At 45.6% G+C, this 27,773-nt stretch overlaps 2 protein-coding genes across 2 annotated transcripts in view; one reads left to right on the forward strand and one right to left on the reverse strand.

Annotated features, from left to right (window-relative positions):
* Positions 1-10,784: 10,784 nt before the first annotated feature.
* On the forward strand, positions 10,785-19,894 carry AIP (aryl hydrocarbon receptor interacting protein). The gene is made up of 6 exons (XM_066611547.1): positions 10,785-10,922; positions 13,269-13,448; positions 14,943-15,131; positions 15,595-15,771; positions 16,135-16,276; positions 16,566-19,894. Exons 1-6 carry the CDS (start codon positions 10,824-10,826, stop codon positions 16,769-16,771), a joined length of 993 nt encoding a protein of 330 aa, XP_066467644.1. The 5' UTR covers positions 10,785-10,823; the 3' UTR covers positions 16,772-19,894.
* Positions 19,895-22,275: 2,381 nt separating this feature from the next.
* Positions 22,276-27,773, reverse strand: part of LOC136644908 (unconventional myosin-X-like) — an 80,467-nt gene continuing 74,969 nt past the window's right edge. The window contains exons 40-41 of the mRNA XM_066621124.1: positions 27,008-27,199; positions 22,276-25,444 (exon numbers count right to left, since the gene is read on the reverse strand). Of these exons, the coding sequence (XP_066477221.1) occupies positions 25,331-25,444; positions 27,008-27,199 (306 nt within the window). The 3' untranslated portion in view covers positions 22,276-25,330. The remainder of the gene's footprint in view (positions 25,445-27,007; positions 27,200-27,773) is intronic.

A 27,773-nucleotide genomic window follows, 5' to 3' on the forward strand; every position in this document is an offset into this window, starting at 1 on the left:
TGCAACATTATTTGAATAAATGAAAGGCAGCCCAGACCCATGGAAAGAAATTGGAGAGACGAGATTGCTGCTAGTGGTGGGCTTTGCACAAGGTCTGGTGAATCTCCACTTGCAGTGCTGCCCATCACACCCTCACCCCTAAAAAAAAATCCCACCATGGGTTTTGAAATTGGTGATAACTGGATATAGAGGTTAGAGGCACCCAAGGTAACACTTCCTGCTCCTGCTCTCAGCAGGTTTGTTCTTATTCTGCTCTCAGGTCCTGCTCTTATTCAGTCTTGTTTTAGCTCAATAAACATGTTTTCTGTTGGAGCAAAAGCTTTGCCATCTCAAGACAAATGACTATGTGAACAAGTCAGACCCTGAAAAGCAGCTGCCTGCGTGTGTATGTTGTACTTCTGAAGACGAACATGGTTCATAACTACGGAGTTACCAAATCACATCATGTGACTTGAAACTGGAGCTTGTGCACACATGTTTCATCAATCCGTTAACTGTGCCAATTGGTAATTGCTGCAATTATGCCAAGGCACTTGCAAGCCTACCTTGAGACAGGACCTGTCAGTCCTGTCTAGATTGAAGGATCCAGGAACTAGGATCCAGGATCCTAGTTTGCTACGTTGACCTATGTCATTTTGCTAGGTTGATTTAGATTTAGATTTTTGCTAAGTCGAAGGATCCAGCTACTGACTACTGCACGGAAGTGGGTCCAAGTGGCAACTACCCTGCCATAAAACTAACTTAATGAAAGTACAGACAACTGGCTACACACACTAGTATTTTCTAGCTTTACCATTTGGGATTATCTAATGCTCTTTCAAGCCTCAAGCTCTCTCACCATTCAATCCTGTACTGCAACTGTTGAAAGCAAGCCTCGCTTGTAGACAGTGCTGATGTCAGACTGCTGGGGGTTCTGGGGCAAAACACTGCACTGTGTCTCTGATGGTGCACTAGGCACTACTGTTGTAATCATCACTGCCATTCAGGGGTTGGCCTGGCTGGGAGTGCCCTGGGCCAGTGCTTGACCTGGCTGACTCCTGAGACCACCTCTACTTGTAGGCAGTAAAAACATAAAAGCCTGCCTTCTCCTTTCCATTTTCCTCTTAAAAGATTAACTTAGCAGGTCATTTGGAAGTCAATGATAGAGCATTAAGTTCTGGAATGGGACAGTCAAAGAGACAAGCTACACAGTCTCTGATTGAGGGAAGCAAAGTCCTCTAGGCAAAATAAATTTTAACCAAGTCACTGGCTAGCACTGGGGACACTGGCTAGCAACTTAACTTCTGTCCCCTGCTTCCCAATCTACAGTAAATGGTGTGATTTGCTTAAGAGTTGCCTGGGGTCTGTGCTTAAAGGTATGAAAATCTCTCTCTCTCTCACACACACACACACACACACACACACATGCACACGCACACAAAATCCTGGAAGAGGCAGAAGCAGTCAGAGAGCAAAATCTGGATTACAGAGGTGCAAGCAATAATGCTTAGATGATCTAGTAACATGGCTGGCTCACCCTATCTCATGAAAAGCTGGGATATAGATGCAACAGTGTGAACTGTACAGGGAGGCCCACAGGTTTCTGTTATGAAAACAGAAGGTTCCAGTGGTTCTGGAAGTCTGTCCCCTAATCCCAGGCGGGAAAGGCCAACATTCATCATTCACTGAATGAATTGCATCATTCATACCATTCTAGCAATCACTATTTAAGGACAAATCCCAGACATTCTTAACAAAATAACCAGGTATACCAGAGGTAGGTTTCTTGGACCTGTAATAATTGCCCAGAATAAGGGATTTCGGCAGATGCAGTTTCCCTTATCCATGACAAGCTGAGCCTACCCCCAGTGCTCTTTTGTACTGCTTTTAACTTGCATGAAACCTATCCTCCTTTGCACCTGTCTACCCTAAATCAAAGTAGGTTCTAGCTCAAAGGCTAAGCCCAGGCATGGTCTGAGTTTTCTTTGTAGTAATCAAGAAAAACCCAGGCATGAAGAAACCAAGACTTTACTGGTTCCTACATCAAGAAGAATAATTAGAATTGGTAGAAAGTATTTAGATGCAACGAGAGAAGCAAAAGATGTATGTGATACAAGTGTGGTTTACTGCAGAATTTTAAAAGCCCTAATCAAAATCTGTTGAGTTCTAGGGCATGTCTACCTTGGTCTTGATAGTCCAGTCTACAAGTTCAGTGTGAATATGCATCTGGAGTGTTCTGTGGACCCTTCAATAGTAAGGGGGAATCTCATCTTGCCACAAAAACCTGCTATACAAAAGACAACTCTTAAGAGCCTCTTACCTGTTCTGGCACAATGGAAGGGGTGAAAGTCGCTTCTTTGTCTGTTAGACTACCAACTGTGGTAGAGTAGAAACCAGAATGTGAAGAGCCCTCTCTGGTGTTGTCCTCATGCAGAATACTCAAGTAGGTCACTCCCTCTTCTTCTGTTACTGACCCAAGATACAAGCCCACAGAGAAAGTGGCTTAACCCAGGACAAGGCTGAAACGGTCATCTGGTCTCACAGAAGTAAGATTGATCCACTTTGGTTAATTATTTAGTACCAGCATGATAGTTAAACAATGAAGGGGGCAAGTGAAGGGGAAAAGAGGAAGCAGAGAACTCACAGGCAATCACAGCACCGGTGATACAACCAAGGAACATTCATGTCTAGCCAGGTTGTTGGGATAGTAAGAAAGAATCATTCAGGAACATCAGGGATAAAACAGTCCTTAAGAATGGTACAGGTAAGATTTTGCAATCTTCTCAAAAGCCCCACACTGGAACAGGCCTTTCCAGAAGGGTTCAGATTTTAAAAATCTGCAGTGATTGGTTTCAGCAAAATAGAGATTGCCAAACATAACCTCTATGTTTGGATTCACATATATGTTACACTCCTGGTGAATACAGATAAGACCATCTTATTAATCCTACTGTCATAAATGTTTCATAATTAGGTTCACCCTATATTGTTCCCATGATTTTCAAAACCACTAAAACACAAATCATCTGTATTATCTGCCAATAACTTGCAATAAAAGCCTTAGCTATAGGAAGTAAATGAAAGACTAAAGATGCATATTTATTAGGAAGTATAAGGGCCCAATCCTATCCAACTTTCCAGCACCGGTGCTGCCATCATGCAACCCCAAGGTAAAGGAACAAATGTTCCCTTATCGTGAGGAGGCCTCTGTGACTGCCTCCCCACCACAGGATGCAGTGCATGCCCCATTGGCACGGCTGCACTGGCACTGGAAAATTGGATAGGATTGGGCCCTAAGTCAGTGGACCTTCTTTCCAAGTAAGCATGGATAGGATTGGACTGTACTTTCCAGGCTTTGGTAGTTAAGTATAGTTCTCAAGACAACTATTACCTTATTTTACTGTTTGTGAACAAATTTGAAGCCAACCACTTATGAAGCATATGCCATTGGACCTTCAACACTAGTCCAACCTTTAACAAAAATCTTACAGAACAGACAATTTTTTAAAATAGACCTTTAGATTCTGGTGTTGATAGTGTCTGAAGTTTTGCCACTGTCTTGAAGGTCATTTTCTTCTTTGATATGTTATGGATGCTCCCAGGGATGGGCAAATCCAGCACAGCTTGACTTGAATTGAGTCACAAGTCTCTACCCCCTATGACACAAGTTGAAAACAAGTCCTAATGGGGGCACTTTCCAAATTGCCTGGAGCATTTTTGTCACAAGTCTTTTGATACACGTGTCAAGTGTGGGGGGGAAAAATGGAGCTGTTGCTGGGGTGTGTGTGTGTGTGTCTATTGAAGTTCTCTTTAAATACTTCCCTGCTGCCCCATCCCATCTGTAAACAAGGTGGGAGGGGGTGGGACAAACTATGCAAGAGTGGGGACAGAAGCAGCAAGAGGGAGAAGTGGCACGCGCATCATCTGTGAGGCTTACCAGAACGACCCAATCGTTGCAGCTGTACTCAGAAGTGGTTCCACTGCAGCCGGTCATTCAGTAGGGCTTCCTCCCCCCTAGTAACAATGGAGCTCACAGCAGCCATGAGATTGGAAAGTGTGAGCTCTGCAAACCTCCCCCCCCCCCCCAGCTTCCTTGCCTCCTTTTCCCCTGGGCTTCTCCAGCCAATCCTAAGGCAAGAACTCCCTTTGGGCTCTTCCTCATGCCCTCCTTCTTCCAAAGGAACAAATCAGACTGCTCATCCTTCATCCAGCCAGGAGGCAGGGAAGGGTTAATGTTTGCTTTTACATCCAAGCAGGATGGGGGAGGTGGGCTGGGCTCTCTTGTCCATCTCTGATGATCATTGGATGAAGGATGAACAGTCTGATTTGTTGGATTACAAGGTGTATAATAAGTAAGTGTTTCAGGTGTTTTGTCTTATGTCTGATAAGTGTAGTTTTCTGACATTGGAGAGTGGAGCATCCAGGGATGAGAACTCAAGTCAGGTGGCTCGAGTTCGAGTCATGAAAATCAGTGTTTTTTCCTGACTCGTGTGGAAGACTTGGCAAAGTACTCGAGTCAAGGGCCCCTGACTCAGCACTTGGCCCACATGCACGCACACTCGAGTTTGTCTGCGTCTGGTGTGCTTACTTACTATTTTTGCGGTGTGAAAAACCTCGTGGGGCCATCATTCAGACCCAGGAAAGGGACTGGGCAAGAATGAGCTCCTACTAGCAGTTACAAAACCTGATGCTGAAAAAATGTGTAAGAGATTTGTCCTTCACTTCTTCCCCATCATAGCATAAAAAGAGTTAAATTGCATTTGAAAGGAGTTAAATTGTCAACAAGCAGCAATTTGATGCTTTTTAAAGTGAGGCCCAATCCTATCCAACTTTCCAGAATAAATGCAGCTGCAATGAAGCCCTGAACTTGAGGACGCCTCAGGGACTGTGGCATGCCCCGTGGCGCAACTGCATCAATCCAGGAAACCTGGATAGGATTGGGTCCTTAGTTCCTCACAGTGTAGCTGTCCCGGACAAGGTGTTTTTTCCCCACCTGAGTATTAAAAAATGCTCTTTGTGTGGAACTCAAAGCAGCAAAGAACAAGTGTTAGGTAACTAATTTGTAGTAAAAACAATGGTGATGAGACTGAGAAAGTGCATCTGTTCATCTTACATGTGCCAGCATGATGTTTTTTGCAGAAAAGTCAAGTCACCAAGTGTGGAATAACAGAACCTGTCACATCATGTAATAAGGAAAAGTAAACCAGCAACCACAGGATTAGCTTTGTGGAAATGCAGCCTTGTTTGAAAGTGAAACGTCTGTTTGACAAGAAAGAGATCTTCATACCCAGAGGCAAGGGAGGTGCTACATGATCTGAAGAAGTTTGTATTACACTGTAAGAGGCAAAGTTCCTGAAATGTTTGGTACAATCAATACATATGAAAATGCATTTCCTGAGCAATGAACTAGCCACAACTGACAGGACCTGCAGCTAGACCAAGTACACAGACAGGCATGGGGTGAGAATGGCACCTGCTGTCCATCAAGCCATCCCAGTGCTTGCTGAGGAGTGGCCAAAAACCATTGTCTGATTATAATGATCAACTTCCTTCAGTTCTAACCGCTAAGGAAGATACTAAATAAGCAACTCTAACCACTCAAAAGCAAACCATTGTAAGTGCCTTCCTGCAGACATTTTCCCTTCAGTTCACTGCATCTCACTCAAAGTGGTATCGTGAACATTCTTTTAAAAAATATACACATTTTCCAGTGCCCATTCATCCACAGGTACTTCTCAAGGCATAAGAATCTTTTTCTAAATGCCCACCCAGTTTGATGTCAATGGATTGCTCCCCTCCTTCATCTGCTTGGCCATAAAAAGAGAGGCTTAAATCAGCTATTTCTTAAATTTGTCTAACCCACATTAAGAGTAGACTGTATATTTGATAATATGAATGAATATTCTGTCTATGATCTAATAAGAAAGTCATAAATCATTAAAAATGAAAGTACAAGCTGTAACCAAGAGAACGTGCACAGTTCAGATGACCAAATCTGTAAATGATCACTATAACAGCATACTGCATTTGTTCTAATGACATTAACTCTGATTTTTGCTGCAGCTGCTGCAAACAGAACAACTTTCTAACATGCAAACATGCATTTTTAAATTAGAAATTCAATTTTCTGCCTAAAAGAAACATTAGAACCCCCTTTTCAGCAGAGGAGTAAGTAAACTGTTCTTACTTACACCTCTGCTGAAAAGTGTTCTTGGGTATGTGCACAAAGAAGCCACAAAAATGTGAAATTTCTTCCCCAACTGATAATCCATAAATAGAGAATCTTGACTCATAATCAGATTTATATCGATAATCTGTAGGCATAGTTTTGTAAACATCTTTCTTTGATGAAATTCTGCAGAATGATCCTTCTAACTAAGAATGTTCTTAATCAGTGTGTACCAAGGAGAACAGTTGAATTTTAGGGGTATTGCCAGATTGGCTTAGGGCCCAATCCTATCCAACTTTCCAATGCCAATGCAGCTGCAATGCAGCCCTGAGGTAAGGGAATAAACATTCTGACATAGCCCATTTCTAAAATCAGGAGGTTGCACATACACATCATGGCTTGTACCCCGTAATGGATTTTTCCTTCAGAAATTTGTCCAATCCCCTTTTAAAGGCATCTAGGCAAGATGTCATCACCCATCCATTGGGCCCTTAAACATTTATGTTCCGTCATGCATTAAAAATACCCACATATTGTACAAATAGGTACCAAGTGCTTTGATATATTTATTTTTAAATTTTCATCCTGCCTTTCCTGACCTAACTGGAAAACTCAGGGTACCTTACAACACAATAATAAATCAATATATGAAAACTCCCAGCAAAGTATAGCTATCCAAATCAACAGAGATAGTAAAACACAACAGTCAATGGGACAACTAAGAGCCATAAGAACAGCTCCATGGATCAGGCCATAGGCCCATGTAGTCCAGCTTCCTGTACCTCACAGCGGCCCACCAAATGCCCCGGGGTGCACATCAGATAACAAGAGACCTGCATCCTGGTGCCCTCCCTTGCATCTGGGATTCTGACATAGCCCATTTCTAAAATCAGGTTGCACATACGCATCATGGCTTGTAACCTGTAATGGATTTTTCCTCCAGAAACTTGTCCAATCCCTTTTTAAAGGCGTCCAGGCCAGATGCCATCACCACATCCTGTGGCAAGGAGTTCCACAGACCAACCACACGCTGGGTAAAGAAATATTTTCTTTTGTCTTAACTCTCCCAACACTCAATTTTAGTGGATGTCCCCTGGTTTTGGTGTTGTGTGAGAGGGAAAAGAGCATCTCTCTATCCACTCTATCCTTCCTGTGCATAATTTTGTATGTCTCAATCGTGTCCCCCCTCAGGCGCCTCTTTTCTAGAGTGAAGAGGCCCAAATGCTGTAGCCTTTCATAAGGAAGGTACCCCAGCCCAGTAATCACTTTAGTCACTCTCTTTTGCACCTTTTCCATTTCTGTTATGTCCTTTTTGAGATGTGGCGACCAGAACTGAATGCAATACTCCAGGTGTGGCTTTACCATCGATTTGTACAAGGCATTATAATATTAGCCATTTTGTTCTGAATACCTTTTCTAATGATCCCAAGCATAGAATTGGCCTTCTTCACTGCCGCCGCACATTGGGTCGACACTTTCATCGACCTGTCCATGCCCCCCCCCCCAGATCTCTGTCCTGATCTGTCACAGACAGCTCAGAACTCATCAGCCTATATGTGAAGTTTTGATATTTTTGCCCCAATGTGCATGACTTTACACTTACTTACATTGAAACGCATCTGCCATTTTGCTGCCCATTCTGCCAGTTTGGAGAGATCCTTCTGGAGCTCCTCACAATCACTTCTGGTCTTCACCATTCGGAAAAGTTTGGTATCGTCTGCAAACTTAGCCACCTCACTGCTCACCCCTGTCTCCAGGTCATTTATGAAGAGGTTGAAAAGCACCGGTCCCAGGACAGATCCTTGGGGCACACCACTTTTCACCTTTCTCCATTGTGAAAATTGCCCATTGACACCCACTCTCTGTTTCCTGGTCTTCAACCAGTTCTCTATCCATGAGAGGACCTGTCCTTTAATTCCCTGACTGTGGAGTTTTTTTCAGTAGCTTTCGGTGAGGGACTGTGTCAAACGCCTTCTGAAAGTCCAGATATATAATGTCCACGGGTTCTCCCGCATCCACATGCCTGTTGACCTTTTCAAAGAATTCTATAAGGTTCGTGAGGCAAGACTTACCCTTACAGACCCCATGCTGATTCTCTCTCAGCAAGGCTTGTTCTATGTGTTTTGAGATTCTATCTTTGATGAGGCATTCCACCATCTTACCCGGTATAGGTGTTAGGCTGACTGGCCTATAGTTTCGCAGGTCCCCCCTCCTTCCCTTTTTAAAAATCAGTGTGACATTTGCTATCCTCCAATCCTCTGACACCGTGGCCATTTTGAGGGACAAGTTGCATATTTTAGTCAAGAGATCAGCAACTTAATTCTTCAATTCCTTAATAACTCTTGGGTGGGTGATTTATTGATCTTTAATTTATCAATGAGGTCTGAAACATCTTCTCTTTTAACCTCTATCTGACTTAATTCCTTGGTCAGGAGGGGCTGTTCGGGCAGCGGTATCTGCCCAAGGTCTTCTGCTGTGAAGACAGATGATGCAAAGAACTCATTTAATTACTCTGCCATCTCTAAGTCTCCTTTTATCTCCCCTTTCCCTCCCTCACCATCCAGAGGGCCAACTGCTTCTCTGGCAGGTTTCCTGCTTCTAACATATTTGAAGAAGCTTTTATTATTCCCCTTAATGCTGCTGGTCATGTGTTCCTTATAGTCTCCCTTGGCCTCCTGTATCACCTTCTTACATTTCTTTTGCCACAGTTTATGTTCCTTTTTATTCTCCTCATTAGGGCAAGACTTCCATTTACGGAAGGAAGCTTCCTTGCCCTTTACGACCTCTCTAACTTGGCTTGTTAGCCATGCAGGCACCCTCCTGGACTTAGTCAAACCCTTCTTCCTTTGCAGTATACATTTCTTTTGGGCCTCTATTACTGTTGTTTTAAGCAGCCTCCATGTACTCTGGTGAGACTGGACTCTTTACCTTTCCTTTCAACCTCTTTCTAATCAACCTCCTCATTTGAGGGAAGTCTGCTCGTCGGAAGACAAGGATTTTTGTGAGAGATTTGCCCTGTATTCTTCCCCCAACATGCATGTTGAAATGGATCACAGCATGATCACTGTTCCCCAATGGCTCAGTAACATTGATCTCTCTAACCGGGTCCTGAGTACCGCACAATATTAAATCCAGAGTCACCTGTCCTCTGGTGGGTTCCATTTAGCTTTTAGCATGTCAAGGAATGTCAATGTCAAGGAATGTCAAGCATGTCAATGTCATTTAGCATGTCAAGGAATCCAGTCTCCTTTTTGTGACCAGAACACAAATTGATGCAGTTGATGTGAGGATAATTGAAGTCCCCCATGATTACAACCCTGTCCCTCCTTGTCACCTCCCTGATCTGTTTCCTCATTTCAAGGCCCCCTTCCGGTTTCTGGTCTGGAGGACAATAGTACACCCCCAGTATTACATCGGTCCACAGGCCTGGTAATTTAACCCACAGAGATTCTACGGTGGAGTCGGACCCACCTTCAATTTCTACTTTGCTGGATTCTACCCCTTCTTTAACATAAATGGTCACCCCACCTCCAACACGCCCCTCCCTATCCCTCCTGTAGAGTTTATAGCCCGGGATTGTGGTATCCCACTGATTTTCTGCATTCCACCAGGTTTCCGTTATACCCACTATATCAATGTTTTCCCTAGTCACCAGACAATCCAGTTCTCCCATCTTCACTCGGAGACTTCAGGCATTTGCATAAAAGCAACTGTACATGGAATGCCCCAGGGTAGGCTGCTTATTAGTTCCTTTGTCCCCGCATCCTCTCATTGTGCCAAACCGTCTATCACATCCCATCACGCTACCATTCCAATTTCTTCTCCTACTCTGTCTTTGCCTTGTTGTTCTCTAACCTCCAAATCCTCGTCCCATAGGATGCCCCTCCTGTCGGCCTTCCCCCAGGAATCAGTTTAAAGCCAACTGAAAACATACATAGACGACAAATGACATCAGCTAAAGAGGTGGTGAAACAAAAATGGTTTGACAGCCTTCTGAAACCTCTGCAAGGAGGAGAATCCTGATCTTGCCTGGAAAGAATTCTACAGGTGGGCACCACAACTCAAGTCCCTGTTGCGAGTCCCTGCCGACTGCATTTCCAGTGCTTATGGGCACCCACCACAGAGCCTCCCTATAGGACCTCTGGTGTCACAGGGTCCTGGGAGGGGTGCAGGGTTGGAAGTGGGGGTGCCCAGTGGGGTTCCCCAGTCCCCACAAGTGGGGGGTCCCCAGTGTCATGCTTTTTTTATCTAAATACGGAGATAGGCTGCTTTGGGATTTGAGCCTGCTGCAGCCCTCCCCCAGTGGGAGGGGAGGCGGCACAGGGCGCTCCTGCCTGCCCGCCCAAGAGCAGCGCTGTGAAGCCTGCAGGCGAGCACAGCTTGTGGCGCCTGCACCGTCTTCGGGGCAAGGCCCAGCACGGCCTGGGAGACAGGAGGCTCTGCGGGGCAAGCCGGGGCAGCCCTGCAGCAGGATGCGAGCGCCCTGTGGCGTGGCCTGGCCCGGCCTGCCCGCCCCCTCGTCGCTTAGCAACGAGCACGCCGAGAGGCGCTGCGGAGGCTTCGGGCCTCCGCCCCGAGTCTTTCCGGACGCGCCCGAGGCCGGATCCGGAAACGGCCGAAGCGCCGAGAGCGCACGAAGGTGACGCCGAGCAGGACTCGGGCGTGGGGAGGTATCATGGCGGACCTGGTCGCGCAGCTTCGGGAGGACGGCATCCAGAAGCGGCTGGTCCAGGAAGGCTGCGGGCCGCTGCCCGATTACCAGGATGGCACCAAGGCGAGAAGGCCGTGCGGGGGGGGGGGGGGAGATAACAGTGTAAAGGGAACGCGCATGCGCGAGCGAGAAGCAGGACCCATTGATCTTTCCAGACTGCGCAGGCGCAGTGTGAGGGTGATTGGGTGGAGGCTTTTGCACACCTGGGAGCTCTCCTAGGGACGGAAGAGCCCACTGGCTCAGGCCACAGGTTCGTCTGGTCCAGCCTTCTGCGTCCCCCAGTGGCCCTCTGAGGCAGCCTCCTTCCAGAGTCAGGAGGTGGCACTGCCATCCAGGCTTGACACCTGTGATGGACTTTCCTCCAGAAATCTGCCCAGTCTTCTTCAAAGGCACACAGGCCAGAGCCATCACCACACCCTGTGGCAGGGAGTTCCACAGGCTCGTCACAGGCCTGTGCTCGTTACAGGCTCATTACAGGGTAAAGAGGCACGTCCGTCTGCCTGCCCTGACTCTCCCACCTCTCAATCCCCCGCTCTGGGGGGTGCGGGAGGGAAAAGAACATCTCCCCATCCACTTTCTTCTCCTGAATGAGTTGCAAGGGATAGAGCCCGAATGTCTCATTCTTGCGAACCAACCACTAGTGTAATTGCAGGTGTGGAGAGGCATCATGGCACACCTGGTCACGCAGCTCTTGGTCATTTCTGCACATTCCATGCCAAATTAACATAGGGTGCAGTCCTAACCCCTTATGTTGGTGCTTTCCAGCACTGGCATAGCGGTGGCAATGGAACGTGTGCTGCACCCTGCAGTTGGGTGTCACTCACGGAGGCCTCCTCAAAGTAAGGGAGTGTTTGTCCCCTTACCTAAAGCTTCATTGCCTTTATGTCAGTGCTGGAAAGCACCAACATAAGGGGTTAGGATTGCGCCCATAGTTGGTTTAAAAAAATAAATAAATTTTGCAGCCATAATATTGAGCCATATCTACGGCCAGCAATTTTAAAAGTTCCTATCACTGGGACAGAGCTTCCCAGTTTACAGTCTTGTAAAACATGATGTCTCTGTTTTTTTTGTTTTTTGTTTTGCTGAAAATGAGATGACCCCACAGCAGCCAGTAAGGCTGCAATTTTATGCACACTGTCCTGGGAGTTCCATGCATTAAGACAGGATGTTGCATGGCTTAAAAACCACATCCCTGATACCTGTTAACATCCTGCAAATTCACCCACATAACCTGGAAGGGGAGGCAGTCAGCAGGCATTGCTTTTTCCTTTCATTGTGCAGCCATGACAGGAAGAGCCATTTCTCCCAGAACAAAGCAACTTGTAGCAGTTTAAGGACTGACCTGTTTATTTAATGGTTTTGTGGACTGCAGTTCACTTTGTGCTCCATTAGAACTGATACTAACGTACATAGGTTAGTCTTTAAACGCCTATAAGAATCTTTGTTGTTTTTGTGCAACAGACAAACGCATCTACCCCTTTGGACATTTTTGCCTAAAAGTCACCCTTGATTCTGTATATAGTAGTTGCTAAAGTCAGCTGAGCTCTTCAGGTATTGGAGGTTGGGCCTTAGCTCAGTAGCAGAGTAGGTACTTGGAGGGCAGAATCTCCCAGGTTCAGTATTTGGCAGCATCTTCAGGTGTACCTGGCCTGCCTGATACTCTGGAGAGCTGCTGCCAGTCAGCGACAATGCCAAGTGAGATGGATCAGTGATCTGACTTGAGATAAGATGGCTCTCATTGTGGCAAGGGCTGCATTCAGTCTGTGTAGGTGTTCTCAAATTCTCTCTGGGAGTTTGAGAACCGCTCTAAGCCTTTGCAGTGGGAGGGGATGGTGGCAATGCGATCGCTGTGATTGTGCTGGGCACAGAAGGGGTTTTTTAATTGGGGGCAGAAGGGGTTTTTTGGCACTTACCCATGCCAGCGCCAGCCTCTGGCTATCACAATTCAGAGTGGGTTGTAATAGTTTTTTAACTTTTCTGAGGTGTAGCAAGCCCTGCGGAGGAGTTTGTTGGGCTCCCTGTGCCCCTCCAGAGGCCAGTGCTGGTGCCAGAACCCCCCTTCTGTCCCCAATGGTGGCGCAATTGTGGTGATTGTGTTGCTGCCAACCCCCCACCCTACCCTTAAGGGGGCAGAGACAGGGCTTCCCTGGCTGGTGGGTTCTGTCCCACCAGTTTGAGAACCCCAGTGTGTGTGTATGATGAGATGTCAGGCGAGATGACTGCCAAATTGCAAGTGGGGATAATACTCTGCTAGTAGTGGAACAGGTGGCTCATGCCACTGAATCAGTCCCCCTTTTCTGGGCATCCACCACCATATAATACACAACCTAGCCAATTGCTTGACTCTGCTGATCCATCGTGTCTATGGGGTGGCCTCATCTAACAGCTTTGCTTCCCGTTCCCATTCAGGCAACCTTCCACTACCGCACACTACTCTGCAGCCCAGACCAGCAAGTGCTGGATGACAGTCGTACACGGGGGAAGCCCATGGAACTCATAATTGGCAAGAAATTCAAGCTGCCTGTTTGGGAGACCATCCTGCAAACCATGCGAGAAGGAGAGGTAGCAGAGTTCCTGTGTGACACAAAGGTAATGCTGTGTCTGGAACCTAGTGTAGTAAGTGGCTTGAATGTATCCGGGGAGTCCTCTGCCTACACCCCTAGGGGGGTGTCACTCTCACCTAGTTCTGTGTTTTCAAAACACAAATAGTAGTGACCTATCTCACAGAGTTCCTATGAGGATTAGTAAAACAGTGATGAAAGTGCTGTGCACAGTACGTGTGTTGCAAAAAGGAACCTGTGGTAGCCTGTGCCGCCTCCATAATAGGCCTGCATGTAGCCTGTTCCACAAAGTCACGTAATTTGGTATCTGATGTGGAAGCTGTGCAGGGCTTTTCTTTGCTGCATGTCGCTCTTTCATATTCTGCTGCTGCAAGTCTCAGGGATAAGTTATGCAGGAGAAGCAAAGAAGTGCAAAAATTTTGATTTGCCAAATATTTACAGTTGACAGAATTCAGCTTTTCTGGGCACAGAATTTGGGTTGGTTTCGTGCTGTTGTGAGGGTGGAAAAAAGCTGTCTCTTCCAAATCCACCTGTTGCAACTGTTGAACGTGCCAGAACCTTTTCTCATATCTTGCTAACTCTTCAATACAGTGCACTAACTTTGGAACAACTGTGCACCTGAATCTTCCCTGCTGGGCAAACTGTGTTCTCTGCAGTGGCATAGCTAAGGGGGTGCAGGGGGTAGCAGTTGCACCGGGCATCAAGCTTTAGGGGGGCAACAAGCTGAGCTTAACACTAGTGACCAAAATTGTGAAAATCTTGGTATTATGAATAATTCCATCATGTTATATATCATTGGAAAGGTATTCTTGTATAATGCAGAATGCAATGAAATAAACTGTACTGGAATATCCTCATTCTCTCCACAGTTATGGCCAATTAAGCAGAAAATGAAAACACAATTGCCTTATGGAACAAAAAGTGAATTTCTTTAACTCAAAACCGACCTATGAGACTGATTGTTCTGAGAGCCAGTGACATATTATCATGTTACGGACATGTTGCAATGTTATCATGATACAGCATGAAACAATAAGGTGTTAATATGAGTCATCTCTCATTTCCATGTATCATAATACAGTTACCCCTGAACTGGGTAAAAGGCACTTTTTCAAGTGGTGCCCTTCTTATATTTAGCAAGGGGAGAATAACCATCTCTCTTCACCCCAGCACAGTGTCTTGAACCTATCAGGCACACTTTTTATTTATTTACTTAATTAATTTGATTTTGTCTGGGGGTGGCTACAAATCTTCTTTGACTCCAGGTAGCAGATAGATGCCTTACCTATGCCACTGACTGGGGGGAGGCAGCAGAGCAATTAGGTGGCAAGCTGCTGGGGGGAGGTGGTGGGTTTCTCCCAATTTTCACTTAAAAAAAAAAAAAAAAAGCCCAGGTGTGACGTCACTTCTGGTTGTGACATCACTTCCGGGGCAACATTCTGAGCTTGGCACCGGGCTACATGATCATTAGCTTCGCCACTGGTTTTCTGAGTGAGGTTCTTTTTTTTGCTTTTCTCCCCAGCATGTTGTTTTATACCCAATGGTGTCAAAGAGCTTGAGGAACATTGCTGCTGGAAAAGACCCACTGGAGGGACAGCGACATTGCTGTGGCATTGCTCAGATGCATGAGCATCATTCACTGGGCTACCCGGACCTTGATGAGCTCCAGCAGAATCCCAAGCCCCTCATCTTTGCGATTGAGATGCTCAAGGTGAGGAGAAAGGAGAGGTGAGGTCCTCATGGGTGGACCAAATTGGAAGGGTTGTGGATCTTCATTCAGTTGGGAATTTTCTCTTGGACATGTGTGTATGAATGTGCAGAAAGAGCAGAAGGCAGTTCCACCAGATAGCAACTTGGCTGACTGTCTTTAGCTACTGGTTTTTTCCTTGTGTGCATGAGATGCTTCTGCTAACTTCTTAAGGGGACTGGATGGCAGGGGGAGAGGGAATATATTGCTGTGATTGTACTGGGACAAAAAAGAATCTGTGTGGGCTAATGAGAGACCTGTTTCTCCATCCCCTGCTCTACCTTCTCAAGCCTGTGAGACCACCCTTTCCATACCTGTGCTGAGATGGGATGAACAAGCTGGATGGGCAGGTTGGTTCTTGCCACATTCTTAGGAAAGTGACTGCCCCCCTGATATGACTCAGCATAATTCCTTTGTATCTTGATAGGTTGAAGGACCTGGCTCCTACCGGCAGGATCCTTGGGCCATGTCAGATGAGGAGAAGGTGAAAGCTGTGCCCCTGATCCACCAGGAGGGCAACGAGCTCTACAAGGAGGGCAAGGTGCAGGAGGCTGCTGCCAAATACTACGATGCCATTGCTTGCCTCAAGAATCTACAGATGAAGGTGACTGAAGGCCTGTCTTCCTAGGCACCTGTTTTAAGGCAATAATCCTTTTGCCTGCTGTGCCCTCACTTTTTTTTTGTATGTTCATGGAAGTAAATGTGAAGTTTATGTAAGGGTCCCCAGCTCTGGGTAAAGAAGGACTTCCATGGTGAAAAAGTGTGGAGGTTAAGACTCCTGCCTACCTGTGCTGTCTTTGCATCTCTCTTTCTCTTTCTGTTACACTCATACAGAGCCCCCCTACTTGTGTCCTGCTTTATTAGACTACCAACATCCAGTTTCTCCCTTAGTCTGTCTATGAGTTCTTTCACTCAGGGAACACTTGTAAGCCTCCAGCCATATACTCCCCCTTCTCTTATGCTACAGGAGCAGCCAGGATCTCCAGACTGGATCAAGCTGGACACACAGATCACCCCTTTGTTGCTGAATTATTGTCAATGTAAGCTGCTGAGTGAGGAGTACTATGAGGTGCTGGATCACTGCTCTTCCATTCTCAACAAGTACGAAGGTAAAGAATCTCCACTTGCTATTCTTTGTCCTGCAGAGGTCCTAAAAAAATGGCAGTGTTTCATGGGACCAGATGAATCTATCTAGTGGTCAGGAGGGCCCAAATGTGTAACTGGAGGAATGGCATATAAGGGGAAAGAGGGTGAATGGTGGTGGAAGAGTCCAAGTGCAGAGCAGAGGTGCAAGGTGCTATAATAAAGCCAGGATGGAGGTGGGATAGACTATCATGTGGGCCTGGCCACAGTGTATGCAGCTCAGGGATGTCACTCAGATATCAGTTATATCCACAGATAACGTCAAGGCCTACTTCAAGAGAGCCAAGGCACATGCAGCGGTTTGGAATGCGGCGGAAGCACAGGCCGACTTTGCCAAGGTGTTGCAGCTGGATCCATCATTGGGCCCTGTGGTCACACGTGAGCTGCGCAACCTGGAGACTCGCTTACGCCAGAAGGATGACGAGGACAAGATCCGTTTTAAAGGCATCTTCTCCCAGTAGCCACTGTGCCAATTGCTGTGCCCGCCCCCTCTCAGTTGGGACTGTTCAGGTGTTGCCATTAGTGCCCGAGGGCAAAGTGGTATAAATGGGATGTGTTGCTCCTTGACAGGGTTCTTGTGTGCCTACCTTCTGTGTAGATTTGGGGGGGGGGGAAGGGGACAGCCTTTCTTGTCAACCCAGTGTATCAACTGTGTGCAAACACCATTGTTTGCTGCTGCCAAAGTAAGTGAGGTGGGGGCAGCGAAGCCTTTCTCATTTCCCAGGCCAAAGGCAACCTGAAAAGTTTGCCTTCAGTGTGTCTGCCAGGTCTGGTGTGTGCCCCATGAGTATTTCTCCTGACCCACTGCGTACAGTGCCTTTTGGTGCTCACCACGGGGGGAGCTTTGCTTCCTGAGTTGGCGTAGCGTGTAAGGACTGTGAGAAGATATGGGCTGTGAGAGTTGCTTTGCTTATGGGTCAGGGCTTCCCTTGCAGCCTCCAATCCTCTTCTACCATTGGGGAACAGAACAGGCATGTCACATTTCCTTCTTTTGCACTAAGAGGCCTCTGTGACTCAGAGTTGTCATACTGGCAGAAAGTATAAGAACAACTATCTGTTATGAGGGTTGCACAAAGATTATCACTGCCCCTTTTAACATCTTTTCCCTTGCCACTCCCTTGGTGTTTGCTTCCTCTTTGGGAGTTTCTCAGTGGCTTGTCCACTGCACACTTTTGCTCTCCTAACACTCATGTGCTGGGTCTTAGGTGATGTGCTGATCCACACATTATGTTTTCCTTTTCTGGCTCTGTCCTGCTGCCTAGGGGGTCAGACCTGGATTGGGATAACTCCTCTTTGGTTGGGGGAGCTTAAACAGTATCTTAATGTAAGGTAAACTAAAAAATGTAAAAGGGTGGATGCTCTGTTGGGCAAAGTGCAGTAGGTCTTGTGGGTGGGAAAAACCCCCATAACATAGTAAATCACCTCTCCAGTGGTAGGCAGGAGTGGCTGCATTGTCAGCCCTGGGCAAACATGTTCTGTGCTGTCAGAATTGCCATGTGATGCTTTCCACTTTGCCAGTGGAAGAAGACACTGAACTTAGTTCCACACAGTCCGCAGCAGGGAGGCTCCACCGAATGCCAAATCCTGAATGCCACCTTCCCTGGTGTAATGTCAGCTGTCTGTACTTTTTAACTAGTTATCATGCAGAGACAGAACTGCAAGGAGCTGCAGTTGTTCAGGTCCCTTTGCCACTTTGTCGGCCAAAGAAAAGGCTCAAGTTAGCCCATCCCCATAACTCTATGGATCCTTTTCACTCAAGGTTGAGAGGAGTCCTGTGCATGTTGATTCCTGATAATTGCAGCTTCTGCAGCAGCAAATGTGGCAGATTAGTTGGAAAATGCAGGAAGAACTTGGGTCTCCTGCTGGACAGGGCATAGGAGCAGATAACAAAGGGAGCTGTCAGCCAGCACAAAAAATGTACGCATTGGAGTATGTGTATTCATATTCCCCAACATACTTGGAGTCTGTCGCTAAGGTTGACCTTGGTTGATGGAAACTCTGCAGGCATCAATGGCTTACCGAAGGCCAAAGCAGCACTGGGGGCAATGCCCAGGGGATATCCATTTTTCTGTAGGTCACAGCCAACAGTAAGGACATTTCAGTGACAGAATTCATATCAACTATCAGGTTTTGTTTTCTGCATGGCACAAAGACATGGGCAGGTTTGTAATCAAGAAAGCTTCACCTTCCTTTTATCCCTTGCAGAACTGGGCATCAAGCAATGAGATTTTCTGAAAAACGTAGGCTGTGAAGAGCCTTTACCTAGTGCAGTTTCTGCTATAATTGCATGACATTGCCCAGTTCTCCTTCCAGCACAGTATCCTGGGGTTTCTCTGTCAGCCCAGGCTTGGTCCCAGTCTTACTTCTTGCTGCTTCTGGACTTTAGCTGCACCAGCATCTGGCACTTATTGCTGCTATTTCTTCCTCCATCTTGTCAAGCCTGGTCACCTTTTCCCTGCCTTGGTTATTCAGCACTAACAGTCCACAGGAGAGAGGAAAACCAACCTTGCTGAAGTCAGGTTTGTGGAGGTAGATGGTTGAGAATCAGTCACAGCAGCAGAGGGGCAAGTGTGCCTGATAACCCTGTGTGGAATGTGTTACTGAATTGTTGTTTGTGCTGAGTTTATTGCTGGGACCATGAAAAGAGCGTGAAGCTGCTGCCGTTGCCTGCACCTTTCTACCCTAACAGCTCTGTTCTCAAAGCAGTCCATTGTTACCCAGGGTGTCAGACTTGTTTCATACAGCGGACCAAATAGTATTCATGATGCCTGCTGAGGGCCAGAAGTGATGTCATTAAGTAGGAAGTGATGTCATTAAGCAGGTCATGACCAGAAATAATGTACACTTTTTTCTCTTTGGAGCTCATAAATTGCAAATTACAGAAGAGAAAATATGCAAATCTTGATCATATATTAAAGATATGGGAGAGCCTAATTTTCATGCTGGCTGCCCTTTCAGCAGTGATACCTCATCCCAGCTCAACAGCCAAGAGCAGATAATAGTGGTGGTGGGAGAGCCCAAGGGCCAAAAAGAGCTTCTGGGGGTCCCGTCCCCTTATGTTTAATGCCCCTGCTTTATGTTTGACATAAAGGCCTTATGTTTGACACCCCTGCTTTAGCCAGTAGCATTGTGGTTGTAAGAGGCCTGTTCTCTTGTGCTGTTTGAAATGACAAATGCGGTTGGTTGTTTTCTCACAGTGCAGGAAAAGCAAATCAACTTTGCAAAGAAGGGCTGTGATCCTACCCACATAAAAGTACTTAAAGTACTTAAAAGTACTTAAATAATGTTGATTTCCAAAGGAGCATTTAAATTTAGGCTAAGCACTTACTAAAATCTGCATGATTGAAAAGCATGCTTAACGTTGACAGGCCTCCTGCTCTGGCTTGGTAGCATAGATCAACATTCCTGACAAACATTCAACAAAACCTGATCAAACATAGATCAACATTCAACAAAACCTGCTGTCCAGATAATCTGCTCACTAGACTAACCCCTGATGTTGAATAGCATATTTACCCTCTGTTTTAAAGTCCACTCACTACAGTGCTGGACTCACATTTCCCATGCTGAACAACTGTTGTCAAAAAGGAGTAGACCACCAGGTTCTTAGTCTTGGACGTTATGCACTGTACCTTCCTCATGAGCCCTGTTGTAGAATAAGCATTGGTGTGTGCTTCAGTAGCTTCTACACAAGGTCATGCTGGCTCTGACAGCGTGAGAGAATTATTGATGCAAATTCTGAGGTACAAGTGGTTTCCCTAGATCATTGCTAGTGGTTTCCCTGGATCAGGGGTGTCCAAACATTTTGGCAGGAGGGCCACATCATCTCTCTGACACTGTGTCAGGGGCTGGGGAAAAAATGAATTAATTTACATTTGAAATTTGAGTACATTTACATAAATGACTATATTATAGATTGAACTTATATGACTGAATGAAGGTCTTACAGTAGCTCAAGGCCTATAAAAGGCCTTGCACAAAGTAAGGCTAACCTTTCCTTCGCTGCCACTGCTGCATCATGGACGTGAAACAGCAAGTAGTGGAGGGAGCACTCATCCCACAGCTCAGGTGAGAGGTCGAACAGTCGTCCTCTTGCTGGGAGCAGTTGCATCGGGCCAGCACGGGCTCCAGCAAGTCTCTGGAGGGCCAGAGATTCATTGGAGACTGGGGGCTCCCCGAGGGCCGGATTGGGAGCCCCTGAGGGCCACAAGTGGCCCCCGGGCCGGGGTTTGGGCACCCCTGCCCTAGATCATTGCTTCCCTTGGATTCAGAAAATTCAATACAAAAATAAAAATTGATTCATCCAATTTGAAAGCAGAAAGTACATAGGATTTTTCTTTTTGGAAACCTCATTCCTTGTAAAAGGTTTCTGTTTGCAGGTTAATGGAGCAATATTGCCTCTCTTCTGTACCCAGCTGCACAGTGCATCAACTCTGCATGACTGGCAAGGTCTGTTGGCAGAACCAGTGTGGAGTAAGCAATCTTCATAGCTGGATTTCCACTCTAAGTGGCAGGATTGTTCCATGGGAAAAGCCCCTTAGCATTGCCACCGTTGTGCGCACCAGTGCTTAATCTTAACATGCTCTTCTTAGAAATACTGTATATCATCTTGTAGATGAAATGGCAGATCAGAACTGAAATGTGAACCAAAAGGATAACAGTGAAGGGGGGCAGGCCCATTTGTCATGCCTGTCCAGTTGCTGCTCAGTGTGTTGAACCTGGCATATGCTCTTAGGGAGAGAATGGAGTGAGTAGAAAATGGAGAAACCTAGCCTAGTCCACTGCAATGGGAAGTCCATTGTTGACCTTGTGCAGCTCCTATTCATTTTAACAACCCTTGCGCAGGAGACTTTAACCATGGATGGAGCCAAATTTAAATAACCATGTATGCAATTCACAGGTGTACTAAAGTTGTCTTCAGGAAGAATGATCGGGACTAGTATCACTGCTACACTTAACAGCCTGCGATGTGCAGCACTGTAAGAAAATGCTTTTGCTATTTTTGTCATTGTTAGATTATATGTATAGTAAGTTTTTCTGTGATAGAGCTTTAAAGCTGGACCTGCTCTTTCCTGGACCTGGACTACATCTACTGAAGGAGGCTGTATAGGTTGATTTTGTGAATCTTGTACCAGCACATCTACAAATTATCCTTGCTGCTGCTATTATAGTACAACTCAGTGGTAGAACACAAGCTTGGCTTACAGTTAAGAGTCTCTGAGAGACAAAAAACAGTTCTGTGTTTCTATAGTGCAGGTTCAAGTGTACATTCAAAATGCTTTTGTTCTGTTAATATAATTAAAAACATTCAAAAGCAATCTGTGGGTAGTTTTGAGATTGTACTATGGAAGCTGGAAACTGAGAATGTTTTGAGAGTTGAACACAAGCATCCTCACTGCTTTATCTTGAACCGTTTGTTACCATTGAGAAAGAGTTTACAGAGGAGGTGGGGCACTTGTCTACACAGTCTCTGTTGAAGGGCATGAACCAGGTCAGAGTGGATCAGACAATCAACATCATCCACCCTATAAGTAAGATTAATGGCTCCTATTAAATTGACTTATGTTGTAGGCCAGTGGTATAGAAATGTTGCGCCACACGCTGAAAAGGAAAGGGGCCCTTTTGAATTATGAGAAATAAGACATAGCACCCCTAGCAGAGGATGGCCAACTGACAGGTGAAGACCCAGCTATGGCCCATGAAGCTCTTCTGCCAAATTTTAAAGAGTGGTAAGCATATGGGCCAGTTTTACTGTAAGCTATTGAGGTAGTTCACATGCAAGGTTATTGACATAGTTTTTCCTCTTTACCCCAAGTTCATATATAAGCAGAGGAATTAAATTTGGAGGCATTTTCTGATCCAGCTGCAGCCAAACAAGATATTTCTACTGTCTGATGACACAACTAGGAAGGACATACTGCTAGTACATGAAAACTTCATTGCACTGTGCACCAAGTGAAAACAATTATGCAATCCAATAATTTATTAAACCATCTTGTAAAGCCAGTTACAAATTAAACAAACAAAGAGCAGAAGGAAATCTGCAATAGAATTAATGGAAGTTACATTCCCAATTGGGTTTAAGCTGCCTGCAGCAACCCATCTGCCATGACATAGCAGTAGTGCAGGAAGGGGGGAAGTGTATTAAGAAGGTTGTAGTCAGTGTATCAGACCAAACAAACCAGAGAAATCTGTTTCACTAGTTTTCTGTTTTACATCTATAACTCAGCAAGGGCCAAAAGAGTTCTTAACATCACTCATAGCACAATCCTATCTAAATCCCTGCACAGCAATGTGGCAATGCCAGCATGGCTTCCATTGTATCTGGCGGGGCTTTTTGGGTGCTAGACATCTCTGGGGTAAGAGACATTTGTTCCCTTGCCCCAGGTAAGCCCCAGCACCTGCAACAGGTCAACTTGGACCTGTACCAGGTATATCACTGGCAAAAGCTTATGTTGATCTGTGCAGGCAGATGAGGCCTGGGAAGGATGGTTTGGATACAGTGTGCCACGGCACTACCAATCCTGGCCCTCTCCAGGATCCACCCCCATCACTGACCTGTTTCTTTCTCCCTGCCCAGTTCAAGCTCCTACCCCAGTGCTGGACTTAGCTGCTCTGGCAAGTCTTCTGACAACAGCTGGCGCCATCAGGAAGGCTCTGGCCTTCCCACCTGAGCACCTAGGCCTCACACTGTCGCAAACCACTTTTTCACCACTGTGGACCCTCAATAGGATTGGGCCATCAATCTAACATCTTAAGGCATTCCCTATCAAAACTATGTAAAGGTGAGGTGTGATGTTTATGTGTAGTCTAACTAGGCAACATGCACAGGGGCTTTGGGTATGGATCTGTACCTCCTGCAAGAGAGGTATGTTAATCACTTGATTGTGGCAGTGACTCCACTCTAGGAAATGAATAGCGTTGCCAGATAGCTTATGCAGACGTGTGATCCTATTTTATTTGACCTCTCAGGGATAAAGACACAGGGTGCAGAGATTCCCCACTTGGAAAAGCCCAACTACAGGCCATTTCCAGACAGAAAATCTCTTTGGGTTTTATTGGGGAAGGGGACAAGGGGCATTAAACCAAGGTTACCTACTAGACTGGATTGGACAGGTTGGTTTCCTTAGCTGGAGTCATAAAAGAAACCCCCCTGGAATGAGGAAAATTAGCCTGGAATGAGGAAAATATTGTACATTTGTATGGCAGAAAGACATGGTGGCATGTATTCTGTCGTCACAGAATTTGGTAGTGGGCACTGAATTCAGAATCCTGAGAATCTCTGCTTTCAAGTTTCTAACCTTTAAAGCCATGAAGGGATGCCTGAACACATTTGGAATTGGTTGGCATGGAAAAATTTCAGAAGGCTGAACATGATGTCCAGCATTTACAGGGTAGAACCTCATTCCTTTGCTTTTGACCCTCTGCTATGGCTAGCCAAAGAAATTAAACAAAACAAAAATTGCTTATTTTAATAAGATACACACAGGTTTCAGAATTCATCTTTTCTTGGGAAAGAATCTGGATTATCTTACTGCAGTAGTTTTCTTTTTTTAGTGCAGAATATAAGCAATGAATTTCTCTGAGTTTTTATTCCCAAAGCCAACTAAAAGAAACCAGAAAGTTAACATGCTGCTTCCCATCCTGAGCTCTGACTCATGTACACTTAGGGTTTCAGCAAAAACTCTATTACAGTAGAAATCCATTCATGCAGCCCTTATTTTACTACCAACCACTCAATGGTGCTTTATGTTTCTGCAGTATGATAGCAACATGGCAGAAACAGCCTCTGGAAAAGTAGAAAGCAAGCAGGAAAATAAATCCGTCTGAACTCCTGCAAGTAGCCAAGGAAGAAGGGAAAGCAGCATATAAGTCACTGTGAACAGATGAAGCTGCCTTATACCAAGTCAGGCGATTGCCTTGCCTAGCCCTGTCTACACCAATTGACAGCGGCATCCCAGGTTTACAGGCAGTGGTTACATCACCTAGTACCTGATCCCCTTATAACGGAAGATGCTAGTAATGGAATATGGAACTCTTTGCATGCAAAACATTTGTTTCTACCACTGAGCTATGGCCCCTTGCAATTGGATACACTGCCATCTGACCACAAATCTCATCCCCAGAACTGATCAGATGAATGGATTTATACTATAAGGAGCACCTTCCCCAAAGATATCCCTTGAGACATTGTTCCTCTGCAAAGACCTTGGAAGCACAGCACTAGGGAAGCCCCTGTCATTTCACAAACAGCCTCATGACAGCTGGTGGTGATCTTATAGCTTCCAACAGCAGGAGTCACAAGCCTCTGTGAGAATCTCCATTCACAGCAAACAAGAACTGGCCCCTTAGCAGGAGTTGCTTTGAAAACCTTGTGATCATGAGCATTTAGTCATTAATCTTTAACCCCTCTGGGAAGGATAATACTGACAACGCAAGGGCCCCGCAGAGAGGTTCCCAGTGGAAGTCTGTTCAGTAGTAGCAGCAGCTCATCCCTGAGGGAACATCATCCCAAAAAGGGACAATTCAGTCTTTGCCACTGCAGAAGTTGGTTGAAAAAAATAATGGGAGCCCCCTATCTCTCGTGCGTGGATCAGTGCAGAAATCGTGCCTGTTGCATAACAGCACCACCTTGGTGACTCTCCTCCTGGCTTTCCTGCAGTTTTTATTGTGCCAAAGGTCCTCATGCCTTGATCTCTCCAAGAAAGGTGGCAACGTCTGCTCCTGGTGTTCACTCTTTGCTTCTGTGACAACGTCTTCCTCAAAAGATTAAGGCCAGAGGGAGACTGGGCTCCAGCTGCCTAGAGTTACTAGTCAAGGTCTTCTTTGTTTGTGTTTTTGGTTAAAAGGAGCAAATCTTGCAGCTGTGGATATCTGCACCAGTTCCTTCCAGCCCCTCTCAGGCAATACAATGGGAAGTTTTACTTTTTTTTTTTTTAAAAAAGATTATTTTTGCTACAGATCTGGCTGGGACACAACATGTGTCATTCTCAAGGGATTAGTTCAACCTCATGGCCTCATCACCTTGTCCAGATACTCGCACGGCTGTCCAGGCTGGTGGCCGATTTGATGCTACAGCATTTCTTTACAATCATGTTGATGTAGGCTTTCATGATTTTAATTATCTCCCCCACCTAGTAAAACAAGAGAAAGAGTCACTCAGAATCTCTAGCTAGACTAAGCGACCACGTACCATTGTTTTCTCAAAGTGTCCAAAGGCCAATGGAATATCCTTTCTAGCAAGGCATGATGACTAAGGGCCCAGTCCTATCCAATTTTCCAGTCCCAGTGCAGCTGCAGTGCAGCCCCAGGGTAAGGGAACAAATGTTCCCATACCTTGGGGAGACCTCTGTGACTGCCTCCCCACCACAGGATGCGGTGCACATCCCATTGGCACAACTGCACCGGCACTGGAAAATTTGATAGGATTGGGCCCTAAATCACCAGGCTGGGAGGGCTTAATTTAAACCTCAGGGCTGCAATTAATCATTTCAGTGAATGTGCCTTCACCCAATGAACTGAGCAGCAATTTTTAAAAAAATTTAATTTAAAACAAGGACTGACAGTAGTGGGCAACTTATTGGAAGAGGAATTCCCACAGAAGGGAGAGGATTCCTCTTCTAAGGGAGCACCCACTGCAACACTGGCATGCTTCATCTACAAATAAGGACGTTTTCTCCTTCAGTAATTGTGTATCTTCTAGACAGATTAGTTTATCTTTATCCTAATTAATAATAACTCTATTAATATACCTTCTTAGCCATGACTTTGCTAGGTTTTATTTTTTCTCAGCCTTCCTTTTCCATCTGTAAAATGGGAGTATTTATGAGGATAAAGATTTTGGTTGATCTACACATTAACAGCACTGTATAACAAGCCACAATATTTTAGCTGTCAATGGAATGGTACAAGAAGGAAAGAAGAGGTAGTGTAATAGACAAAGGATACATTTGGGGGTAGGGGAGAAATGTAACCCTGCACAATAAAGGTCTACAGAGGATTCAGTATGCAAACTGAGACACAAAAATATGAATATTTGTGACTGGCAGCCACCACGGCAGGACGGAGGCAAATGAAAGGAAGGTAAAGTAGGTTCAAGAGTGACAGCATTCACCCATCACAGCCAGAGCCATCGGCTCTCTTGCATTAGCCACAGTGGGTAACAGGAAGCGAGGGAGTTTGCCATCACTTATCCTTTGTTTTGTGACAAATGGAGAAGAAAACGGAGCTTGCAGGCATGAACTACTTGCAAGCCTTAAATCATGATCTTAAGGACCCTTAATGTTGCTTTGGGCTGGGCTAGTGGGAGACCACCTGGGAACCTTGTTGATGCTACTCTGAGTTCTTTGGAGAAAACAGAATCTAAACAGGACACACATGTTGAGTGTTAAATGACATCTCCTTCCTAACTAGAAGAAAAAAGTTCCATATTCATAGTCTTCCCTCCTCCTTGCACCCAGATCACAGTGAAAATGAACATGCTCCAGTGGAAAAACAAACTACCATGAAGAAAGACTTGTCTGCAAAGGAAAAGCTCAGTGGTGCTATCTAGTCAGTCAACCTTAAACTGAATGCCCAAGCAGAAAGTCTTGCATTATAATTTTTGCACTGTCCATTCCTGCTGCAAGATTCTCAATCTGGTCTGTGTGGGCCATTCACAAGGCCCTTGGGCAGGCCTGCTAATCCATGACACGTACCTGGGGGGTTTCAAAGTACATCTCTCTCTCATCCACAGTCAATTTGAAGGTGTTGGGCTGGGGAGCCCCAAAGAAGACAATGTGCTCATACTGGAATGTTTCCAGAGGTTTGGGGTCCCCCCGTTTATACACAGACACATTCTCTGTGCTGACACTGAGCCAGAGGTCGTTGGGAAAGCCACCTTCCTTACACTGCAGAAAACAAACAAGAAGGATTAGTGAAAGGGAAAGGCACAAGCAGGATGTTGGAGCCAAAGGCTGAAAGGGAGTGGATGGGAGATGTGAAGTCCTTTTTTTCCATTCAGTAAGACTTCCGGGTAATTAGCCAATATTGTTCAAGTGAAAAGTTGCTGTTTAAAAACAACAACAAAAAACCCTCCAAATATAAGACTAGCCAGACTTGGGGTTCCAGCTTTAAAAAGCAGTTCTACAGATGAAATCACATAGGACTTTCTAAGGGAGATGCAATGGATCACAACTAAATTCCTCTCACACTCAACTAGTGCTCATCCCAGCTCTCCTACACTGTTTGAGTTCTTCACCAATTGTGCTTACTTATGTTGCTGTGCCTAAGAATTGCTGAGTGGAGTCAACTGAAAAATGAGCTCAAGCATTGGGCAGTAGCTTGGGGGTGGAAGGGAGGTGGACCATCTTCCTCAAAATGTCTTGCACCATATATACAAAGGGCAGGTCCCATAGCAAATGAGTGTCCTTCAGACTCTCATTCCGCACATTAACATGCTCCTAAGCTATAGGAACATGCTGT

The sequence above is a fragment of the Tiliqua scincoides genome, chromosome 1 (genome assembly GCF_035046505.1).
Source record: "Tiliqua scincoides isolate rTilSci1 chromosome 1, rTilSci1.hap2, whole genome shotgun sequence".
Taxonomy (NCBI): domain Eukaryota; kingdom Metazoa; phylum Chordata; class Lepidosauria; order Squamata; family Scincidae; genus Tiliqua; species Tiliqua scincoides.

What these genes read in the sequence shown, in the direction of transcription:
- AIP (XM_066611547.1), top strand. Translation starts at nt 10,824, where the DNA reads ATGGCGGACCTGGTCGCGCAGCTTCGGGAGGACGGCATCCAGAAGCGG. An exon ending in TTGCGATTGAGATGCTCAAG is followed by an intron (nt 15,132 to 15,594) that starts GTGAGGAGAAAG and finishes GTATCTTGATAG; the next exon opens with GTTGAAGGACCTGGCTCCTA. An exon ending in CATTCTCAACAAGTACGAAG is followed by an intron (nt 16,277 to 16,565) that starts GTAAAGAATCTC and finishes TTATATCCACAG; the next exon opens with ATAACGTCAAGGCCTACTTC.